The 23817-nt window shown below is 44.9% G+C and overlaps 1 protein-coding gene across 1 annotated transcript in view; it reads left to right on the forward strand.

The window, feature by feature from the left end:
• Positions 1 to 23817, forward strand: part of LHFPL1 (LHFPL tetraspan subfamily member 1) — an 84912-nt gene that overhangs the window by 35819 nt on the left and 25276 nt on the right. Inside the window, exons 2-3 of the mRNA XM_039489451.1 lie at positions 9704 to 10641; positions 22765 to 22863. Of these exons, the coding sequence (XP_039345385.1) occupies positions 10260 to 10641; positions 22765 to 22863 (481 nt within the window). The 5' untranslated portion in view covers positions 9704 to 10259. The remainder of the gene's footprint in view (positions 1 to 9703; positions 10642 to 22764; positions 22864 to 23817) is intronic.

A 23817-nucleotide genomic window follows, 5' to 3' on the forward strand; every position in this document is an offset into this window, starting at 1 on the left:
AAAAGTCCGGCTCTCCCAGGCTCTCACAGAGTCCTAGGGCCTTCTTTGGTCCTTTTAGGCTTTGGCTTCATTGGTAAAGCACTCAGCAAAGGGGCCCACCGTAATGGTCGTTTTTCTGATGTGGCCTTTTAAGTAGTTCCAACCTAGTGTCCACAACAACATTTATAGAATGTGCCCTGATAGCTCTTAGAAGTTCAGTCCAGGCAGGTCTAGCAGTGAGACCATGAATCGGAATCTCTTTGTTTTATGGCTCATTGGGTGGGTAGAGGATGCGAAGAAGAGATGGGATTTGCAAGAGGTCGAAAAGGAAATCAACCCTATTTTGCTTTACAAGGTGTAGAGGTCCTGGTCCAACAAACAGAAGCCCTTCTGGCGAACACCTTTGTATGCTGACATTTCTTGGCTCTCACAAACTGAGCTTCCTCCCTGTTTCTAACCCAGCTTTTCCATTTCCCTAGCTTAGTTAAGCGCTAATCAGTGAAGCATGATTCTTGTGGCTGGCTTGCCTAACGTTGCACTGCACGTCCGGGAATGGAAAAAGGAATGCAGGAAGAGTCAAAATAACCTCTGATGAAGGTCACATCCGCATAGTGTGACGCAACGATCCTTTGAACAGTGTCCTCCCTACAAGTGTATCCCAAAGTGCTTTCCAGAGTTTGAATAATATGAAAAGGGTCCAGATTCTGCTCTCCATTACACACATGGATTATATGGCATAAATTACAGAAAATGGGAGGGAAAGGAATTTTGACTGTTATATTAGGAATCAAATGAAATTTCTGCCAGGTTTAATATTTCTCTGCTTCAGGACAGCGGGCAGGTAAAAAGGGAAAATGCAAAAATGCAGCACAGGTTCAGGGCAATGAGGGAATGAGGCTGCTTTCTCACACCGTCTTGGAATCATCATTGTGATTCTTCCGATCAGAAAACCCTGGCTGAGTTGCTATGCTGTGTGCAAAGCTCTATTTAAAATGAACATTGCTGTGGTTTAGTCGGGTGCATTCTGATGGGCAGAGTGGATGTCTTCACGCCCCACTTTACCCTGTGCTCATCAAGCACTGCGGAGCTGCGAGGGGAGGCTAGTGAGAGCATGCTGTAGCGTTAGAGCGAGTGTCCTGCCCCTGAGATATGAGACACTTTCTGCACAGTTCTAGGGGCTGTCCAGGAAGAAATTAAGACCCCAGATTAGCAATGATGGCGCAGAGTTCTGTCACCATTAGGTCACTAGCTCAAATCTGACCAAGGTCAAGGAAAGTGTTTAGTGTCCCGTTTGAGTTGCTGATATCAGTTCCCTTGGTAGAGGACAAGGGCCATGTTTTGCCTCAGACTTCCCAGATATCCCTCCGCAATGAGTTTATCTCTAAGCACCCGCACTGCCAGTTTCCCTCCACACCTGGCACCCTCATTGGCAGTCTTAGCAGAGAGGGCAAAAAAGAAAGAAAGCCACCCTGAAAGTGATCCGCCAAGCTCAGGGCTGAGGCACCGTGGCAGCAGGGCAGTGTGGGGAAAGTTCGCCTTGCAGCTGCCTGTGCTGGGCCGGTTTTGGGGATAAACGGAGGCCTGAACTCTCCAGGGCTGTCAAGCTGTTCTTTGCCTGCACCTTTCCTATAAAGAAAAGAGGGTGTATGGGTGTGTGCGTGAGAGAGAGAGAGAATGAACCCCAGATGTGGCTACAAGGGAGGGCAAATTTCTGGTGTAAAATCAAGCTGAGGTGAAAACAATCATAGAATCAGAGGACTGGAAGGGACCTTGAGAGGTCATATAGAATCACGAACGATATCATTTCATGATCACGTTCACCCAAGCTGCCTTCCACTTTCAAATTCTCAACCAGTTCCTCCCTATTTGTCAAAATCAAATCTAGAACAGCCTCTTCCCTAGTAGCTTTCTCCACCTTCTGAAATAAAAAATTGTCTCCAGTACATTCCAAGAACTTATTAGATAATCTGTGCCCTGCTGTGTTATTTTCCCAACAGATGTCTGAGTAGTTGAAGTCCCCCATCACCACCAAATCCTGTGCTTTGGATGATTTTTGATAGTTGTTTAAACAAAGCCTCATCCACCTCTTCTTCCTGGTTAGATGTCTGTTTTTTACCCCTTTTATGCTTACTCAGAGACTTTCAACAAGTCTGTCTCCTATTTTCATCTCAGCCTCAGTCCAAGTGTATACATTTTTAATATATAATGCAATACCTCCTCCCTTTTCCCCCTGCCTGTCCTTCATGAGCAAGCTGTACCCTTCTATACCAATATTCCAGTCATGTGTATTATCCCACCAGGTATTTGTAATGCCAACTATGTCATAGTTGTGTTTATTTACTAGCAATTTGAGTACTTCCTTCTTATTTCTCATACTTCTCGCATTAGTATATAGATATCTAAGATACTGATTTAATTCTCCCCCCCCACAGTTTTGTCTTGTCCCTCCTTTATCCCTACTATAACAGCCCATGCTCCCTCCAAATTCTGAACTTTCTCCCAGGTCTCCATGTTTTGGACTTACCTGTGGGCTTTTGGTCACCTGCCCCCTTCAAACCTAGTTTAAAGCCCGCCTCATTAGGTTAGCCAGTCTGTATCCAAATATGCTCCTTCCTGGAACAGCATCCCGTAGTCAAGGAAGCTGAAGCCCTGCTGGTGACACCATCCTCACAGCCAGGATGCATCTGTCTCTGCCTGGGCCCCCACCCTTGACCGGAAGGATCGACGAGAACACCACCTGTGCTCCCAACTCCTTCACCCTTACTCCCAGAGCCCTGTAGTCACTTCTGATCTGCTGAGGGTCAGATCTCGCAGTATCATTAGTGCCCACATGGGTGAGTAGCATGAGGTAGTAGTCAGAGGGCCGGATGATCCTCAACAATCCCTCTGTAATGTCTCGGATACGGGCCCCTGGCAGGCAGCTTACCTCCTGGGATGCCATGTCAGGGCGACAGATGGGTGCCTCTGTCCCCCTCAGAAGAGAGTCACTAACCACCACTGCCCTACGTTTACTCCTTGGAGTGGTGGCTGCAATCCTCCCAGCCTTGGGGGTACATGGCTTCAACCCCTCCACCTTTGGGTGTGATTCCGCATTGCTCATTGCCAGGGCAACATATCAGTTTTCCATCACCGTGGTGGGTGGGTTGGAAGCAGGGGTGGAGCACTGCCTGTTGCCAGAAATAACCAGCTGCCAGTGTCCTCCCTGTGATAAAGCCATATCCTCCTCCAATGTGGCCGACTTACACCGGGGTTGAATCTGGTCCTTAATTTACAAGGTGAGCTATGGCTGAGCACATACTGGCTGCTGTGCTGGTTTATAGTCCCTGGACAGCTGGTCTCTAACTCATCAGTGTAAAGCACCTCAAGATGAGTATGAATGCTGCTGTATACAATCAAAACCTAGTCTGGATTTAAACAAACAGAGCCGATATTTTTAACATGGGGTCTAATTCTTCCCCTCATGACCCCTCCCCGTGCCCTAACTTTTATGTCTGGCATTAGCCCTTTACCATAATAGTGACTTTCTTGGATAGTACCTGATATTGCTGTCTGGAGGACTGTAGCCTGTTCTACCCAGCATCATCAAGCAGCCCAGGTTGGAAGCATTCAGCATGCTCAGAGTTAATTCCTGCTAGGTAGTGAGTCTTGAGAACGCCTCCCCTCCTTCCCAAAGGTGAGTGTCTGCGCACAGGCATCAGAGAGGAGAGGAGCTTTCATTACAGTGCCAGTGTGACTGGCAGAATGTCGGAGAGCAGCAGAAGTTTCTCAGATCACAACCTGACAGGAGAGAGACTGATTTAGTGGTAAGGAGATTAATTTGCAGTCTGAGCTAAATGCATTTAAAATTGCTTTTAAGGAAGTTTCTTACAAATTCAGGGCTTTAACAGCATCTTAGCCCCAGTCTATTCATTTGTTCTGTGTTGTTAAATTTTATTTTCTTATTTTATTTTATTAACCAGAGCAATGTCATAGGGTGTTTGTTTTTTTCCTAATCCCATCTGTTTTGCTATTGTTTGTAGAATACTTACCTGGGTTTAGAATCAGGATTTCACTTTCCCATTAACATACATTGAAGACTTAAAGGTAAAATGACAGGAGATTGAATATCTGAAAGAGAGAACTTCCTAATGCGATAACACTTCAGGAATTAAATGAATGTATCCACTGGAGCTTGGTTCAGATAATCGGCTTAATCATGCACAATATTTATTGAAAATATGAAAGTTACATTTTAGTGAAATGAAGTTTACACAGATTTCACATTTACTGCTTTAAAATTGCTTGTATTCCCTTAACAACCAGACATTCTGTATTGGCTTATGTGATTTTTCTCTTCTTTTTTTTTGTCTGTAAAGGAGTGAAGGAAATGACAGCTGATAGCAACATAGTATGTCAAATCAAAGAGCAGAGATTAGAAAGACTAAGTATAGTTTTAAACGTCTTCCAATCGTTTCCTTACTCTAGAAGTTTGCAAAGGGACTTCTATAAAACATGGTTTACTTGCAACCTTTCTTTTTGCATTTACAACTACTCCAAGGTTGGACAATGCCATGAAATATTCAGAATGGAAAAGCCCCGCACTAGCACTATATGAGCTAATAGGTCTTTTTCATCTCTAGAGCATGGGCTAGACTCTGTGCTGTATTTGGTAGGTGCAGAGGAGGGGAAGGTCAAAGCCATAGATCGATCTGTCTCTGTCTATCTTATGGTTTTATATGGCTGCCCATCACCATAGTATCTGAGCACCTTCCATGTAAAATGAATAGCAATAGTGTTGTTCCTACTGGACTTCATGGAGTCTCTGGAACAGCTCCTTGACTAGGGCTCAAAACACTGCTTAGGGTAGAAGTGTGAGAGCTAATTGGGGAGGTAGTATGGCCTTGTGGGTAGAGCACTAGTCCAGACTCAGGAGAGCCGGTCCTAGCTCTGCTGGTGGGTGACCGTAAGTAAGTCACTTCCCTGGATGTGCCTTGGTTTCCTCTTCTGTAAAATGGGGATAATAATATTGACCTTCTTTGAAAAGTGCTGAGAAATCTATGGATGAAATATGTTATCTATGAGTTAGGTGGTATTATCCAGTCCTACAATGACCCAGGCTCTGGCATACTGTAGGAGCTGATCTAAAGTAGGCAAGCTAACTAGGACCACCTGTGGATTGCTGGCAGGTAATAGTGCTCTGGTCATGCTCCCTCCCCCGGTTTCCTGCCCTTGACATGCCTCCTTCACTGATGACTACAGGATGTGTGGCACAGCAGTCAGCTACACTGGCATTGTATCAGCTGAGAACTCCCCCATGTGGTGGGAATCATCAGCTGGGGGAAGCTGGTGGCTTTCCTGCCCCATTAGGCCACCAGAGCAGCTCAAAGGAAATTGATAACAAAAAAGGCTCTGGCTCTATAATTTGATGATTTATGTGTCACGTTACATCACAGTTATGAGGCAGTTGCAATATGATGGCTGGTGTGTGTATATTTCTGTCTGTCTCAAGTACTGTATATGAATATGTTTCTGCTCTGCCTGGAGTGAATGCACACAGAGGATGAAGGTCTTAATAGCGGAACAGCTAGTAAAGATTATCTCATAGATCTCGTGGTAGGGGACTATGCCTGCTTGTGACCGTGAAGTCCACACGGCTACAGGATGTGGAATGGGTAGTGATGGCAGAGACTTCTACAACCACAGAATCATAGGCCTGGCCACCACATCGGTCATGTGGGGACCTTTCACTCTAGAGTTCTGCTGTTTCCTGCTTGAGCAGGGATTCAGTAAACCTCAAAGGGTCCTTCCAGCAATAGACCGTGGCACCTGCCCCACTGCCTCTGCCTTCATCACTTGGGAAACTGCCTTCTACTGCTGCTGAGTGGACATCACCTGGCTAGTCTTTGTGCATTGCTGCCTGCCTCCTTGCTCTGTATGGCTGTGACTCATGCCTCGCAGAGCATGGCACAGGAGCTGCTAAGAGGAGTTGGCTGGCACCGCTATCCTCCGTTGTGTTACAGGAAGGGTGTAGAAAGAAAAGCAGATTGGGGGCCATGGGAGCATGAAGAGTAAAGGGAAGAGATCTGGGCTTTAGGTTACTCATTTGTATTTTATTTATTCATGTTCCTGTATGATGATCTCTTGGCGGATGCCCCACAGTGCTGTATATCCGAGGGAAGGGAAGGTGAAGGCAGAACAATATTGCTCTGGGGCTTGGAGTCTTATTACTTTGCACTGGAAGGACTAGATTTTTAAAAGTGCTCAGCTCCCAGTTAGGAACCAAGAAGAAGGGTGCAGATTTTCAAAGGGGTTCAGCGTGTTGGGGGAATGCGGAGGGCTTCTGGAAATCCGGCCAATTCCCTTAGGCACTTTGGAAAATCTGACCCTAGCTTTCGGGCAGGTATGTTCAAAGGGACATGTCCCATGGAGTAGACACAAAAAGCACTTCCTCCACCATATCTCACTCAGAAATGCAGTCATCCCTGGAGTGGAGCCCAGCAGCTGTTTATCAGCATACAACAACATTACATCTCCCAAGTTTTAGCACAAGAAGAGAAGAACAGCGCATGTTGAGATGGGTCTAAATTACAGAGTTTGCATCCAAACTGGAATTTTTCCAGTGTCCAGCTGTGTCTAGACTTGATGTGGTGGTTTGGGCTGCCCTGGTTTGATGCATCAGGTTGGGATTTGGATCTGAATGTCTCCCACCCCTGCTGGTGTTTGCATCTGGGGTTCCAGTTCAGGCCCATCTCGAGCAGTATCTAACAGGTGCTAGAGCAGGGAATTTAGGCAGGGATATAATGTAATATTCCATACTTTACTTTGGCCAGGTCACAGTGGCTAACACCCCGATTTCAGCAAAAACCATTATGGGGTCATTTTATTTCCTTTTAAAAATTGTTTCGTATGAATTTAGTACCATGGAGACTGAAGTCCTCTCAGTACTGTACCCTGAACTGCAAAGGTCACCTCTAAAGGCAAGAGGCTACTCTCTTTTCCATGCCCATTCACTCCTTGGCCTCCCGACTCAGATTGCCAGCCAGGGTAATTGTGATGGTTGTCCTGTGATGTAGACATCTGGACACTAGGAACTAAATGGAGACCGCAGACTCATTTACCAGAGGAGACAGAACAGCCACCCGATGGTAACAACTTCCAGTCACTTCTGAGTTGGGTTGGATCTGGACCAGTGAAGTAGATTAAAACGGCAAAATCTTTTTTCTACTAAAGTTTTGCTATTGACTTCAATGGGGCCAGTATTTTACCCGAAGACTGCATAGCCTACAGTATTACTGCCTGCCTGAGCTCTTCAGGCTCCCCTGCCACGGGCCTGTTAATAGCACCAAGAGTGTGTGGTACGGAGGTAAGCTTGGTTCCAAAATGAAGCACAAACCAACAGATTTTAGTCTGAAGTTGCCTAGGTCTCATGCAGAGACAGTACAAATTTAGTTTGCTTCTCAGTGGGGAAGAAGAAATTCTCCACTGCAATGGGGGAGAGGAAAGGGGGAGGGAAAGAGTGCCTAGAGATGTAGCAACCAGAGCCCAAAAGAGCCACACAAGCCCACTCAGTTGTTAAAATGTATTCACCAGACGACTTGTTACTGCAGCTGCCTCATCTGTTTAGCTTTCTTCTGTTTTTTAATTGTAGTTCATTGGAGAAGCAAGAGAGAGATCATTCCAAAGTTATACTGGGTGCTTAATGACCTGTCGTATATCTGGTGTGTGTAGAGGGGATGGATCCCGGAGAAATAACATGGGCTGCTTTTAAAAAAACCTCATTTATGCTAGGTTTCAATTTGAATATTTTTACTAAAATTAAAATAATAATAAGAAAGCACAATCCACTAGACTGGAACATTGACTTTCCCCCTTCCCTCCCTAGATGTAACTGACGAAACATTTACAACCAGAGCATATTGGCACAGAAGAGCAGGAGCAGAAATGACAGCTCCTGCTGCTCCTGCTATACTGTATTTTAATTTAAAAAACCCAACAACCTCAAAAAGTTTCCTAAGTCAAACGCCTTTAACATCTGTTTGAAATTCTGTTATTAAAACGCAGAGTTCCAGCGTGGCTGTCATTTCATGAATGTCCTCAAAGGCCTCTCTTTCTCCTTAATTAAAAAAATACCCCCCCGCCCCACCCCAGTAATAAAGTTCCAGAGAAAGGAGTTTGAGGGGGAGAGAGACATATTAGTGCTGGTGTGGAACTGGGATTGTTATCCACTGTTGTGATAGGAAGAATGGTCCAGTGCTAGCTGGGGACTTGAGAGAGACAGCGTCAATTGCCTGCTCTGCCACAGACTTCCTGGATGGCCTTGGACAAGTCACTTAAGGGTATGTCTACACAGCCTGTGGCAGCGAGCCTCCCAGCCGGAGCCGAGAGACAGGTTGCATCCTTAAGCTTCAGAGTCCAAGCTCCAGCCTAAGCTGAGTGTATTCAAAGAGCTGTCTTTGCAGGGGGGAGGGATAGCTCAGTGATTTGAGCGTGGGCCTGCTAAACCCAGCATTATAAATTCAATCCTTGAGGGGGCCATTTAAGGATCTGGGGCAAAAATCTGCCTAGGGATTGGCCCTGCGTTGAGCAGGGGGTTGGACTAGATGACCTCCTGAGGTCCCTTCCAACCCTGGGATTCTATTTTCAGAGTGCTAGCACAAGCCCAAGTCTCTCAACCCAGGCTGGGTTGCTCACTGCTGCAGGCTGCATAGATGTACCTGTAGGCTCTCTGTGTCTCAATTTCTTATCTGTAAAATGGGGCTAATAGCACTGCCCTACCTCTCAGGCCTGCTGTGATGGTAAAGTTTTAAAGTATTAAAGTTTTTGAGGTGCTCAGATACTATGGTAACGGCAACCACATAAGACAGCTAAGTATAATTCTTCTTGGGATTGCTTTGAGGCCATCAAGTAAAGAAAGCAATTGTCACCTAGAAGGCACAAAACTATCTGTCTGTACGTATACAGTGCAATCTCTTCTGTGTGATTGGAGGGCTCACTGCAGCTGTTCACCTAGGAATGCTCAGTGAGGGAATTACACATTGCTATATAAAGTCTCAGTTTGATTAAAGCAGGGGTAGGCAACCTATGGCATGCGTGCCGAAGGCGGCACACAAGCTGATTTTCAGTGGCACTCACACTGCCCGGATCCTGGCCGCCGGTCCAAGGGGCTCTGCATTTTAATTTAATTTTAAATGAAGCTTCTTAAACATTTTATAAACCTTATTTCCTTTACATACAACAATAGTTTAGTTATATATTATAGACTTAAAGAAAGAGACCTTCTAAAAACGTTAAAATGTATCACTGGCACGCAAAACCTTAAATTAGGGTGAATAAATGAAGACTCGGCACACCACTTCTGAAAGGTTGCCGACCCCTGGGTTAAAGGAACACGGTCAATATTGTGAAACTGACTCATATGAGAAACATTCTTGTGTCTGAGAGAGGCCACAGGCATTGAGGGAACAAACTGAAACAAAAAGCAAATGATTATTCGTTGCTAATTTCTTTCATTTGCAATGACTTGCAATTTACTTTTAATTTTTAATTTAATTTCATTTAACTTTTAATGTGTTTAACTTTTAACTATGGGAGTCCGAGACTGGGCCCATGGTTTGCATATATAGGAGGACCTTTAAGTAACATTAATTCCTAAACACTTTTCTGGAGTGAAGAGTTTTTGAAACCTACAATGTAAAGTATGAAATCGCTCAACCAGTAATCTTATTGGGTGGCTTTTCTATTTCAGAGATTGCAGCTGAACATAGCAACTGCATCAGAACGACCCGCTAGCACTGTCAGAGCCGGCTAGGAGGTCAACTGACAACGGCACAACAGAATCTGAACTTTCAGCAGCCTGAGCAAATAATAGTCTCTTGTTGGAAACATTGGTTTGTCTCTGGACCCATATGTATCATTCAGTAGGCCTGGCCGGGCCCAGCACTCAGGAAAAGGACTAAGAACACAATGGAGTGAAATAAGAGGGATGCTGCTGGCTTGTTGGATGAGGGAGGAAGTTGTCAGGGACCCATAGTTATTTGCAATATATAGAGGATAAGAATATTTGTAGGACTTTTTTTGAGGGGAAAAAAAAAAGGATAATTTTGCCTGGAGGAAGCTGGTGGCCTCTGAAAGCAGAGAGGCAGACCTGACGCACTGTTCCTGTTTTCTGTCTGGGCTGAGTCCCTTCTGTTGCCCCCTCTTTTGTCCCTCTCTGAGGTTTGTGAAGACCACTGACAGGGAGACACTTTACATGCCCTGAGGCAGCTACCTTCGATTTCACTTCTAACCAGAGCTCTAAGAAGATGGGCAGCAGTTTGACGCTGGTTGGGGCCCTCTGGGCTTTCCTATCCTTTCTCACAGCAGTTGCCAGCTCGGCCAGTTACTTTGTGCCCTGTTGGCTTGTTGGTTCCCAGATGGGGAAGCCGGTTTCATTTGGCACCTTCCGACGGTGCACGTACCCAGCTCGGACGGAGGAGAGGCACCTGGTGATGGTGGAAGAATGTGGGAGGTATGCCAATTTTGGGGCTATCCCCAGCTTATCCTGGCAGATCTGCACCGTGGTGACGGGAATTGGCTGTGCCTTGCTGCTCCTGGTGGCGTTAGCAGCCATCCTGGGTTGCTGTGTGGAAGAGCTCATCTCTCGGATGATGGGACGCTTCATGGGGGCAGCCCAGTTTGTAGGAGGTAATGGAAATCGTTTGCATTATGCTACATATGTGAGTGGCTTCAGGTTGCTGATTAGCATATGCTAATACTGTACAGTGATCTTCAGAGCACTGCTCAGGACAGCAAAGATCCACTGAGCTGGAAACATCTCTATTAAACATCTGAAGTAAATCTCGGTAGCATGAATATGATTTTTATTCCAATATTTCACCCTTCTGTTTTATGTATAGTCTTTAATTTCCTGTAGGCTCTACATAAATACCACGTCTGTTACGAGAGACACTCTCAGTACATTAAATGTTCTTCTGGTTTGTTACCAGGCCCAGAGCTGTAACATTCCCCAAAAGCCAGGAATCTCTGTGGGAGAACGTTCTGCCTACTTTAGCCGCTGGTCACGGTGCTTTCTCTTTAATACACATCCCCTGATGACAGTAACTGCAGTACTTTATTCCACTATCGTCTTTAACACCCCTGATTACTTCAGTCATGCCTCTTCCAGAAAGAGGAGGACCTGACCTTTCTGAATCCTCTGAGTGCTTGACTGCACAGCAAGTTACTGCATGGCAAGCCAGGATGTGACTCCACTGTGCCTCGGCTTGCCGCACGGTAGCGTCTTGTTGTGTGGACTCTGCTACAGTGCAGTGAGAGTCCCAGAGTGCGGCTTGGAGTACTTCCAGCGGTAGTACACCGAGCCTCGCTTCGGCACTTTCACTGTGCTGTAGCCGTGTCTGCATGGGACATTGCTGTGCAGCCAGCTCAGGCCTTGTAGATTCACACTGGGACCTGCCATTCGGCAACTTGCTATGTAGACAAGCCCTAAGAGCGTTCAGAAAGGCCAGGTCCCTCTCACTGTAGAAATGGCTTGCTGTGTAGACAATCCCGTGGCTATGTCTTCACTGCAAACAAGAGGAGCTGTCTTGTTGAGGGAGGGAGGGAAGTTGGCAGGGACCTGCCGTAATTTGTGAGACAGAGAGGATAATATTTGTAGGCGTTTTTTTTTAGAAAAAAGGATAATTTTACCTGTGGAATGCTAGTGGCCTCTGGAAGCAGGGAGATAGCTCCCTCCTGGTGGACATGGGACACTGTAGTTTTCACCTCAGCTAATCGAGGTCCACCCAAGGGAGGGCATATAGTGTCAACTTTGATTAGCTACATTCAGGTGAGAACCATCTATGCCTTGACTCCAGAAGGGTGTTATGTTGTGGCAGCTCTCTGAGGTTAGCTATCTCTGCATATAAATGCACCTCTTCTTGCAGTCACGCTATAGCTGTGGAGAGGTTCTCCTAATGTGGCTTCCTACCTAGCATAACCCTTGTGGCATTTTATCGGTCCTGCCCTCGGTTGTCTCCACAATTCTGTTATCATTATCTGTATTGCAGGAATGTGTCAAGACTGGGGCCCAGTTGTCCTGGGCACCATACACACACAGCTAGAGACAAACCTGCCCTGCAGCGCTTACTATCCAAAGGGAGAAGACAAGAAAAGGGAAACTGAGGCACAGAGTGGGGCAGGGACTTGCCCAGTGGCAGACAACAGGCCAGTGTCAGGGCTGGCAACAGAACTCAGGTCACCCGAGTCCTCGTCCAGTGCCCTGGCCAGAACACATTCCTATCCATAATGTCCTTCCTACATACTTGTGGACCAGTGTGTTACCCCAGTTTGACACCCGCTTCGCTCCTTTGAAATCAGTCTGGTGTGAAGCTGGAGTGACACCTTGGTGAATTAGGCTCATTGTCTCCAGAACTGTGGGATACCAAAAGAATCCTGCCTCTCTCTCTGTCCTCTCTTCCCCATGCTTTGTTCAGTCCAAACTGATCAACTACTTGGCCCTTTCCTGTCTGTCTTCCATTCTCAGCCCCAGGCCTCCTACCCCCTCTGCCTTCACTCCCTCTCGGAGACTGCCCACCATGCCTCTATCTTCCCTTCTCTCTCCTTCCCGCAGGGTTCCATACTCTCCTTGTGCCTGCTAGTAAATTACCGTAGATGACTGATGGAAAATAAAAGGCAAAGCTTCCATCAGCTGCAGCGGCATTGCTCCCGGTGGGAGGTCCCTTAGTGTACAATTACCAGCAGTGATTTGCCCCGGTACCGCTAACCCATCCTTGACGTAGTTTTGCACTGTGGCAACTTATCCCAGTTTCAAGCACTGGCGCAAAACACGGCTTATGGCCTGTGGCTTTGCATGTCTACACTAGGGGTTTGCACCGCTGCACCAGTAGTCAAAATCGCTACTGGAGCCAAGGCCTTAGTGTGTTGTCTGCATTTTTGTCATAAACTGGAACATCTTTGTTTCCCCTCCCCACTGCGATACTGCTAGTTTATTTACACAATAGCTTGAAAACCACAGAGACTACAGCAAAGCAGTGTGCAACTGCTTCCTTCTCACAAAGGAGGGCTATGAGCATGGAGGGTTATACATATAAACCCATGATGTGATGGATTGGAAGCAGCCATCTAAGCAATGCAAACAGGAGTTCCTGTCCACAAAGCTGAGCTGGGACTAAGAGAGACGTTTAAACAAAGGAACCCTCAAGGAGTTAAGAATAAATCTCAGTTGTGGGTGTTATATTCAAATGTGAAATCTACAATTACACTAGGCTATCATCCCCCCCAGGTTCTGATCTCTGTTCTGTCAGTAGCAATTCCAAAGAACGCCACTGATATCAGAATCTGGCTGCCAGACTGTAGGGAACTGAGGAGACTGGTTTTCAAAAATGCCGAGGACCTACCACTGCAGCTAAAGTCAGTGGGACCTGTGATTGCTTAGCACCTCCGAAAATCAGCTCACTACTATTTTCTCTAAGGCCATCCCTTTGGATTAAGATGGCCTCATATGTGCGTGCTGTGCATAATTTAGATAACCTCATTGCCATGAGGCTTTCAGCTGCACAAGCCCCTGAAACCAGCACCACGAAGGATGGAGAACTATTGCTGGGAAATAGTGTTGCATTTGGATTATTTTTAAAAAATATGATAAATATTGGAATGTTCGTAATTTCTTCCTTTTACGCTTTAGCTTGGCATGCAATGGGCTTGTCTAGGCAGCTGGTTGTGTTTGCTTGAGACCGCTTCCAACTGAACAAAACAAAGAGGCATTGTTTAAAAATGCACATCCAGCCTTATGGGCAAGAACCGTAGGGGAGATATTACAGGGATGGTGCCAGAGTCCAAACATTTTAATTGACTGCTGTCCGAGTCCCTCCGCCCTCCGGAGCTCTGTAATAGATGCATTTCTCTCCAGGATCTCCTCCCATCCAGGCAAATCATCCTCAGCAACAGAGTACAAATTGCTTTCAACAGCTCTTTGCAGAATCAGGCAACTTCCCCTGGGACATCAGACTATAACAGCACGGTAGCCGTGCTCTGCACAGTGGTACAAAGGGGAGGCAGAAAGGGCTTGTCGTTAAGGCCCAGGACTGTATTCATTAGATCTCGCTTCAACTCTTGACTGTGCTACAGACTCTTTGTGTGACCTTGGGTCAGACACTTAATCTCCCGGCACTGTGGTTCCCCATTTATAAAATAGGGGCAATAATATTTCCTTAAGTTATTGTGGGGGAGAACTTACTAATGTTATTGAAGGGCTTGAATCCTACAGCAATGAAGGCCAGATTCATTAAGATGTACCACTAAATCTTGAAACCAATGGATGTTACCTCCTCTTGTGATGGATGTGATAATTTTCAGTTAAGGAAAATAAATAGTCCAGATTCTTGGCTCTGCTGGGGCTGCTTTGCATCTCTCTATCAGTGCAAAACAGCCATGAACCCAGAAGATTCATCCCTGTACAAGGAGAATCCACAGGTGGTACAGAGCATATACTCCAGTGGGTCCTGGCTGCTAGACTAGCTCCGGGGAGTGTAAGTAATTTATATTGGAGGGTGGGCTGGCCCCAGGATCAGGGGAGCCCCTCTCTGGTTCTGCATCAAGTGCAGCATGGCCAGACCAGCAAATCAGGCACATTATTCTTTGATGATGGGAGAGTGGAGACAGAGTTGCTGGCTTCACAGGTTTAGATGAACAGAGGTAGAGGATGGCAAAGAGGTCTAAGCATCAAGTTTGAAATACCTAGAGTACCTGCCATCAGGACTAGGAATCCCAGCAGGGCTGACTCAGCTTTTGACCTCTCCTTGGATCTCCTGTATGGCTGATTGCGCCTCCCTTGGACAGGTCCTTGATCTTTTCCATGCCAAACCACTCCTCACTCTCAGTTCCCTGTGGAGCAGTTCAACCACCTCCACCTTCCATGTAGACCAGGGTAGATCCACTCATGGAGTGTGCCCTCCATGTGTAGGGTAGGGGACTTTGCTGCCAAGCTACATTCTGGGCAGAGTCTGTAATTCCCCACTACAGTTGTGTTTGCCTAATTATTCAATTTAAATGCAATCTTTTGATGTTGGTTCCATATAGTTTCATGTCCTATACTACACTGTGAGAAACAAGAATGATGTAAGATATTATATATGCTTGCAGGCTTTTATGGGTTGCATGTACATTAGCAGAAATCACTCCCCGGGTGACTATTCCTGCTGAAGAACTAGTTTTCAGATTATGTTGCATTGTTCTACTTAACGTCTGTTGGCAAGCCTGTTATGTGTTTTCTTCAGGACCAAGGAATAGGAACTTTTGACCACAAGGATTTATTCGTCATACTAATCTAGCAACATTTGAGTATGTTCTACCGCCATCTAGCTAGCTCTCAAGGTAGTTCGCATTACTACCCAGCCCTGTGAGGGATTGAAGGCTGTTTTTAGTTTTACATTTAAGATTGGTCAGAACCATGAAGTTCAGGTCTGGATATGAACTGCTTCAGAATACTTCTGTGTGTGGGGATCCGGTTTGGGCTTGTCTTATTAAGGCTGCTGAACATTTGTTTACCTGAATTTCCATTTCTACTTATCCCATTGAAATACCTCAAAAATAATTGTTGCTCAGTATTTTAGGTGTCAACCTACATTTCCAAAAAATAAAGGACCACTGTATGAAAACTGCAGGTCAAAGTTTATTTTGAAAGGTCACCACTCACAATGTTTCATCATGTGTGATCAGGGCTTAAATTCTCAGAGAGTATTTCTTGGCGCCAACCATGCCTCCCCACCACCATTCTCCACGGGGCATGCTGGGATTCCAGGCTTCAGCCATGGGGCCCCATGGACCCCCTGAAACTGGCCCATGCCCCTCCCCCCCAGAGGACTGCAGATCCCTGGCTGAGAACCACAACAGCATCAGGCTGGTGTCAAGATTTGAAAATATTTACCAGAGCTCTGCTCCGGACAGCTCCGGCTGAATTTAAGCCCTGTGTGTGATCCTTCCTATGGTTATTGCTTAAATATATATTTTTTCCTCCAGTCAAATGCTTCTTAGTAGCTCTTAACTGGGTACAGGTCATGGGCTATTAAGCACCAAGTAGATAAAAGGAGGGGTGAATTCCCCTAATAACAATTAAAAATCAATCAACATTAAATAAAAATATGCCCAAGAGCAACGTGTGTTCCTGAACAATGATGAACCAACATGGCTTGTGGCTACTGTCTCCTGACAATCCTGCCATGCAGGTAGCAGGTTATAGAAGACTGTAATTGGATGAATCAACTTGTCTCTTTCCTTCCTTGGGACGAATTAGTATCACTAGTTAGCCAGTGACCGCCCAGCTAGTAGCAGAATCATAGATCAATGCACTGGTGATACACAAGCGTAGACTCAGGTTTAAATCATTTCATACAGCAGCACAGGAAAACCAAAAAGCCTGCTTTAAGTACTGTCCTTACCAGCTGCATTACAGAGCTAATGTACATTACAGTTAAAGGAGCTAGTAACGTTATTTTAAAAGAAAACATTTCACCACCTAGCAGTTTTACAGGTTTTTTTTTAGAAGGCTGCAGGAGAAACTAGATTTGTAATTTAAATGATATTATTTGTATAATGACAGTGCTTATAAGGCCCCAACCAGGGATCGAACCACATCGTGACAGGCACTGCACAAACCTAGAATAAAAAGTAGTCTCTGCCCCCAGACCTGCCTGATGTCCACTGATTCTCAACCTGGACAGCATCTCACAATGTTGAGTCACATGTGCCTGCAAAACCCTATGGATTTTATGACAGGCATAGAAGGTTCTCGGCAGTAGGTGCATTAACTGAAATGGGGAGAAGTGCAATTAGTTTCCAGTCAGAGCAATCTCAGCATGGCAAAAAGTGCAGAGAAAATGGGCCCATTAAGACCCAGACCTCAGATACATTTTCCTTTCGCTTTGAGCCCAGCTGTACTCAGCAGTTTGTTTACTAACCACAGAGACAGAGAGCAGGGCCCCTGCAAGTATGTCCTATCGGAGTAAACAGCGGTTTGCCGAGGTTAATCTTCTGCAGTGATGGCCTGGCTGTAATATCCCCAGGAGACCAGATATGTCACTTCCACATATTAGTTCTGTGCTCCTTTTGCTGGTGATAGAAACAGGCCGTTTGTCCCTCCATTCACTGACGCGGAACATTCTCCATCCGAAAAGGCCACAGAGCATTATGGTGTGTTTTGCTCTTTAACCCTTTGGACACTGGTAGTTTTTAGGCTTCCAGCCTTGTAAGGAGAACACACAAAATACATTAGAAATGTGATACATTTTTCGTTTGTATTTGCTTCCCACATAAATGCTGGCAATTTGTATGTATAATATTTGTATAGTAGCAGTAAATATATCTGATGTCCCCCCCTTTAAGCATTCCTATGGTCAGGCACCTGGACAATGCTGGTGTTCTCAAAGTTCAGTGCTCAATGCTGCACTCTGAAAGATGCCCACGGTGCAGCCTTAGCAGAGTTCCAGGCATCCCTCCTTCCCCTACCTGCCAAAAGTGCAAGGATCACACCTGGATGGTGCAAGTCATGGCAAGTTTCAATTAACGCAAACATCCTCTCTAGCTAAGGTTGAGCGTGCATATTAAATGCATGATCCTAGCATCATGCCCATATGATCCTTGCACTTTTGCCAATGTGAGGCCTCCTCATACTTTGTCCTGGAGGTCTAGCTTCCTCCCATTCCCATTGCAAGATATGCCTGGTGGCCTGCCTCCTCCTTACACCTTATCCTTGGTTCCAGCATCCCTCCTACTGACTCAAATTCTGCAACCCTTCATAGGCTTTAGTAGCTAGCACTGAAATGCTGATGCACTATTTCATGGAAGTGTTTACAGCAAAGGAAATAATATTTTCCATACTATCCTTCTTCACAGTCAGCATTGGGCAGATAGCGTGGCTAATTATTGCACATGCAGCCAGTGCTAAACACATGGGTTTGACATCATCCCTGCCCGGTGTATTTGTCTGTCAGGTATCACCCTAGTTTTCAAGCAGTGACATCAGAACGAGACATCACCAGGGAAAACTGATCAGTTCCCCCTTCTAATACAATGTAACATAGGAAATGCTGAAAAGTGCAAATGTACTGCAGCATAATTTACTTACTACTTCATTTTTAAGAATACGCCCTTAAGGGCTTCCGTTAGCCCTTTGATCGAGTATAATGGGATTAGTTGTCAGTTACGAGTCCACAAAATACATTTTTGGCATAGTGCCTTTTACTTCTCTAAAAGGATTGTGCATGGGGGTGCGGCTGCACATATATATTATATTATTTGGAGACGCTCCCAGGGGATATGGCTGACTGCCACGATAGGCTGCATTGGCTTCTCAGCCCAGACTGCATTAGTGTCAAGCTGTGTTCATACTGTTATTCTCCTGGTATGACTTATATCCAGATACATTCCACCTGAGGGTTTTTTTTTTTCAGGCTCTAATTTTTAGGCTTTGATAGTATCAAATGAGGGGAAAAATGTTCCACTAACTGATTTAAATTGTAAATAAATGTGATTCAACTGGGGCAGCTGCCCCTTTTGTATTTGGGTTCTGTGAATATTCTGGTGAATGAGTTTACTGGCAGGAATGTCATCAGACAATTATATTTTTTTAAGTAGGGCTGTCAATTAATCGCAGTTAACTCATGCGATTAACTAAAAAATTAATTGCAATTAAAAATTAATCATGATTAATCGCAGCTTTAATCACACTGTTAAACAAGAGACTACCAATTGAAATTTATTAAATATTTTGGATGTTTTTCTACATTTTTATATATATCTTGTATTCTGTGTTGAAACTGAAATCAAAGTGTATATTTTGATTGCAAATATTTGCACTGTATGATAACAATGATAAACAGAAGAAATAGTATTTTTCAATTCACCTCATACAAGTACTGTAGTGCAATCTTTGTCCTGAAAGTGCAACTTACAAATGTAGATTTTTTTTGTTACATAACTGCACTAAAAAACAAAACAATGTAAAACTTCAGAGGCTACAAGTCCATTCAGTCCTACTTCTTATTCAGCCAATCGCTAAGACAAACAAGTTTGTTTACATTTATGGACGATAATGCTGCCCTCTTCTTATTGACAATTTCACTAGACAGTGAGAACAGGCATTTGTCTGGCACTTTTGTAGCCAGCATTGCAAGGTATTTATGCGCCAGATATGCTAAATGTTTGTATACCCCCTTCATGCTTTGGCCACCATTCCAGAGGACATGCGTCCATGCTGATGATGCTCATTAAAAAAATAACGTGTTAATTAAATTTGTGACTGAACTCCTTGGGGGAGAACTGTATGTCCCCTGCTTTGTTTTACCCGCATTCTGCCATATATTTCATATAACATCGGTCTCGGAGGATGATCCAGTACATGTTGTTGTTCGTTTTAAGAACACTTTCACTGCAGATTTCACAAAACTCAAAGAAGGTAACAATGGGAGATTTGTAAAGCTAGTTAGAGCACTGGACCCAAGGTTTAAGAATCTGAAATGACTTCCAAAATCTGAGAGGGACGAGGTGTGGAGCATGCTTTCAGAAGTCTTAATGTGGAAACTCTGATGCGAAAACTACAGGACCTGAACCACCAAAGAAGAAAATCAACCTTCTGCTGGTGGCATCTGACTCAGATGATGAAAATGAACATGCGTTGGTCCACACTACTTTGGATGGTTTTCGAGCAGAATCCGTCACCAACATGGACGCACGTCCCCTGGAATTGTCATTGCAGCATGCACATCTGGCACTTAAATATCTTGTGACGCTGGCTACAACAGTGCCATGAGAACGCCTCTTCTCACTTTCACATTGTAACAGGGGCGGCTCTAGGTATTTTGCCGCCCCAAGCATGGCAGGTAGGCTGCCTTTGGCGGCTTGCCTGCGGGAGGTCCCCGGTCCCGCAGATTTGTCGGCATGCCTGCGGGAGGTCCGCCGAAGCCGCAGGACCAGCGGATCCTCCGCAGGCATGCTGCTGAAGGCAACCTGCCTGCCGCCCTCGCGGCAACTGGCAGAGTGCCCCCCTGTGGCTTGCTGCCCCAGGCACATGCTTGGCGTGCTGGTGCCTGGAGCCGCCCCTGCATTGTAAACAAGAAGCGGGCAGCATTATTTCCTGCAAATGTAAACAACCTTGTTTGTCTGAGTGATTGGCTGAAAAGAAGTAGGACTGAGTGGACTTGCAAGCTCTAAAATTTTACATTGTTTTATTTTTGAATGCAGTATTTTTGTACATAATTCTACATTTGTAAGTTCAACTTTCATGATAAAGAAATTGCACGACAGTACTTGTATGAGATGAATTGAAAAATACTATTTCTTTTGTCTTTTTACAGTGCAAACACTTGTATTAAAAATAAAGTGAGCACTGTACACTTTGTATTCTATGTGTTGTAATTGAAATCAATATATTTGAAAATGTAGAAAACATCCACAAATATTTAAATAAATGATAGTCTATTGTTTAACGGTGCGATTAATCGTGATTAATTTTTTTAATTGCTTAACAGCCCTATTTTAAGCTAATATTGGAGGATAGTAGCAGCAAGCGAATCTCAGATTTGTAATCTGCATTGTGGAAGGAGCAGCTCCTCAGCTGTGTCATAGCGCATGTTGGCATAGCGCAATTGGTTTCTGTAGAGCTACACCCATTTACACCAGATGAGGACCAGCCCTAAGAATAACATTCATCCAATCAAGGACCAGAAACCTACCAGATGACCTATGTGTCCAATCAAAACAACTTGTATTTCAAAGGTCAATTACTAAATGCTCACAGAAGCTGTTTGCATCAAAAATTCAAAAATCATTGGCTGAATAATTATCAAATTTTAGAAAATCATGTTCCTTTTCTAGATAATCCGAACAGACGAAGAGGCAACATTAATTGTATAAACTACACACATCCCAATTATTCACCTCCCTTGTACTGAGTCCCTTAAATCCCATTGATTTCAGAGAATTTAGCACCTGACAGGATGGAGCCCGTTGTTTGTAAACTTGGTTAGAAAATAACTTTGATACTGAGGGGGATGGGGTGTGTGTGTGTGTTTGTATGTTATTCACTAGCATCCTTTACTAACAGGCAGTAGGCAGCTCTTCAAAGCATTTGTCCTAGAAGAGAGACAGAGAGAATTCAAAGCAACTTTGCATCATTAAACAGCTGAGAATGATGATGGACCCAGCAGGAGACCCGACACCCACTTGAAGGAGCACAGTGTATTTATCATTCTCTGCTGAATTGTTACATTCTATGATTATCTACTGGAAACACATATCCTGGCACACCATTTACAGTGGTCAGTGACTGCTGAGTTGGTCCAGGGAAGACAATGACAGCACAGATTACACAAGGCAGAACCAGTTACTGGACCAGAACTAAGCTTTTCTGAATTGCTACATCACCAAACAAACAAAAACAACAACAAAGCCCAGGAGTTGGAAACCCAAATTAGAGAAATGCTCAGTTGGACAGGTTTTCTGATCAATCCCAACCTTGTCCTTACAGAGCAAACAGTTGCAAGCTTCTTTGGGGGCAGGCACAATTTTCTGCAATGCTGCCAATGATCCTCTTGATGGCTCATAACACATCACACACACATGCTGGGCTTACAGTGTGTGTGAGTGTGTGTGTGTGTGTTGGAGGAGAAGGTCACAGACCAAGCACAACAATCAAACAAACAAATAAATAAATAGAGTAATCAAGCTGGGTCACTGAGATCTGTACTTTAAGCACTGTTTTACCAAAGCTGCCGCTCCTGGATTATGAAAGACCCTCCCAGCCCCCAAAAGTTTTCAGACCACTGTAAGCACCACACATGTACTCTCCTTCTTCTGATTCTTGGCCAGAGCTGGGCGCATAGTCCAAATATTTTTTGGTGAATATTTGTTTGAATTTTTAACTGAGTTTGCTTCAACTCTGTACGCATTCCTGTAGGGTCCTTAATGCCTGTTATGGCACATTATGTATTTCTCTGTCTAGCTGACTTTTGTTTTAGATGAAGCAACAACAACTATCCAGAGACCCGTTCTGCTTTCAGTCAAATCAGGAGTAACTCAGTGGCCCAAAGTCACCACCAGAGCGAGAACTCAGTGGTTCTCTCTCTAACACTGCGTGTCTGAAACGTAACAATACATGGCAGCTGCTCCCGTAGGCCCTTCTACACTTAACGGCGCAGTACACAGGGGACAGAATAGCAGCATCACCTTTCAGTCATATAGCAACATGGGCCAGTGTGGCTGAGCTCTATGGGTATGTCCACACTGCAATTAAACACCCACAGCTGGCCTGTGCCAGCTGATGGGGCTCAGGCTGTAAAATTACACTGGAGATGTTTGGGCTCCGGCTGGAGCCTCAGCTCTGGGACTCTGCCAGGCTCCAGCCAGCGCCCAAACGTCTGCAGTGCAATTTTACAGCCCCGCAGCCCAAGCCCTGCGAGTGTGAGTCAACTGCGAGGGGCCAGCCAAGGGTGTCTAACTGCAGTGTAGACACAGTCTCAGTGTCCTCTCTCTTAGCAGTCGGAGATCTTGATTTCTCAGAACACTAACTTGGCTTTCAAACCGCATTTGTTTCAACTGAGGCTTTTTATTAAATTGTGTCAATTCCCAGTCCCCTGTTAATCTTCAGTGAGGTTTTCAGAAACATCTATTTGATGATGAATGAAATAAAATGTGCAGCCTAAAAGTCTGTGTTTCTAGACATCCTGTCGCGACGACCCCAGAGTGGTGGAGTTTTGTTTGGTTTTTTAAAACTTCTGTGTGACATCTTTACATTTCTCTCTCTCTCTCTTTTTATAGGGCTGTTGATAAGCTCAGGCTGTGCTTTATATCCCTTAGGATGGAACAGCCCAGAAATACAGCAGACGTGTGGGAATGCCTCCAATCAATTTCAGTTAGGTAAGGCAGCCCTGGAAAGGAGAACACCTAACGGCTAATGGGTTTTTACACATATTCTCTCTAGTTAATCACCGTAGATGAGTCCTGAATCAATGACAGCAATGTTATTCATCTCAGCCAGGACCTATGCTGGCCTGGTAGGTCCAGCTATTTTGGCTGCTGTAGTATCATGGGTCATATCACACCTCTGCCTTCTGCAATTTGTGGGATTTTCATTTTCTTGTGTTTAAAGTTGTCTAGAAAGCTACCTCCTGGCCCTATTGCTAATGATCTTTCTTTGATGACTGGCGCAGCTGATTGTGACTGTCGGGTAAAACAATACGTAGTGAGTCAGAAAAGTTGATGTGGGGCACTTGTTATCCGGATTGGTGCCTTATTGTGCTAGATGCTGTACAGAGAGATAGGCAGACATGATTCCTGCCACCTCCCCACCCCAGTGCAAGGGGTGCTTCTCTGATGCACCAGTAGATATGTATCCCTGTATCTTCAAAGTCATGTATACAAACATTAAATAGCGAACCCCGTAATACTTTTTCTTTCTTTCTTTCTTTCTTTCTTTCTTTCTTTCTTTTCTTATTTTACTAAGCAAAATACTTGTGATCTGACAGAGAATGAAGCCCTCTGTTTATCCACAGGACCGATGCAGCACAGGCAACAACTGTGCAAACTTCTTTGCCAGTGTTCCCAGAGCTCACAAGCCTAGACGGACCTGGAGGGACCACCTCTGCTGGGGACAGAGTGTGACAGATTTTTGTTACTAATTTGCCTGGGCCACAGTTGATTAGGCTGGGCCACAGGATTTTTTTAGGGAGGAAATGATGAAGCACACCAAAGGTTTATGTTTTAAAGATTTATTAATAAAATAATACAATATAGCAGAGTGTGCTGGGAACGCTCCCATGTCACTCAGGGGAAGAAAGGAAGCATTACAGCCCCAAGCCCTAACCCACTTTT

This window comes from Mauremys reevesii, linkage group 9, assembly GCF_016161935.1.
Source record: "Mauremys reevesii isolate NIE-2019 linkage group 9, ASM1616193v1, whole genome shotgun sequence".
Taxonomy (NCBI): Eukaryota; Metazoa; Chordata; order Testudines; family Geoemydidae; genus Mauremys; species Mauremys reevesii.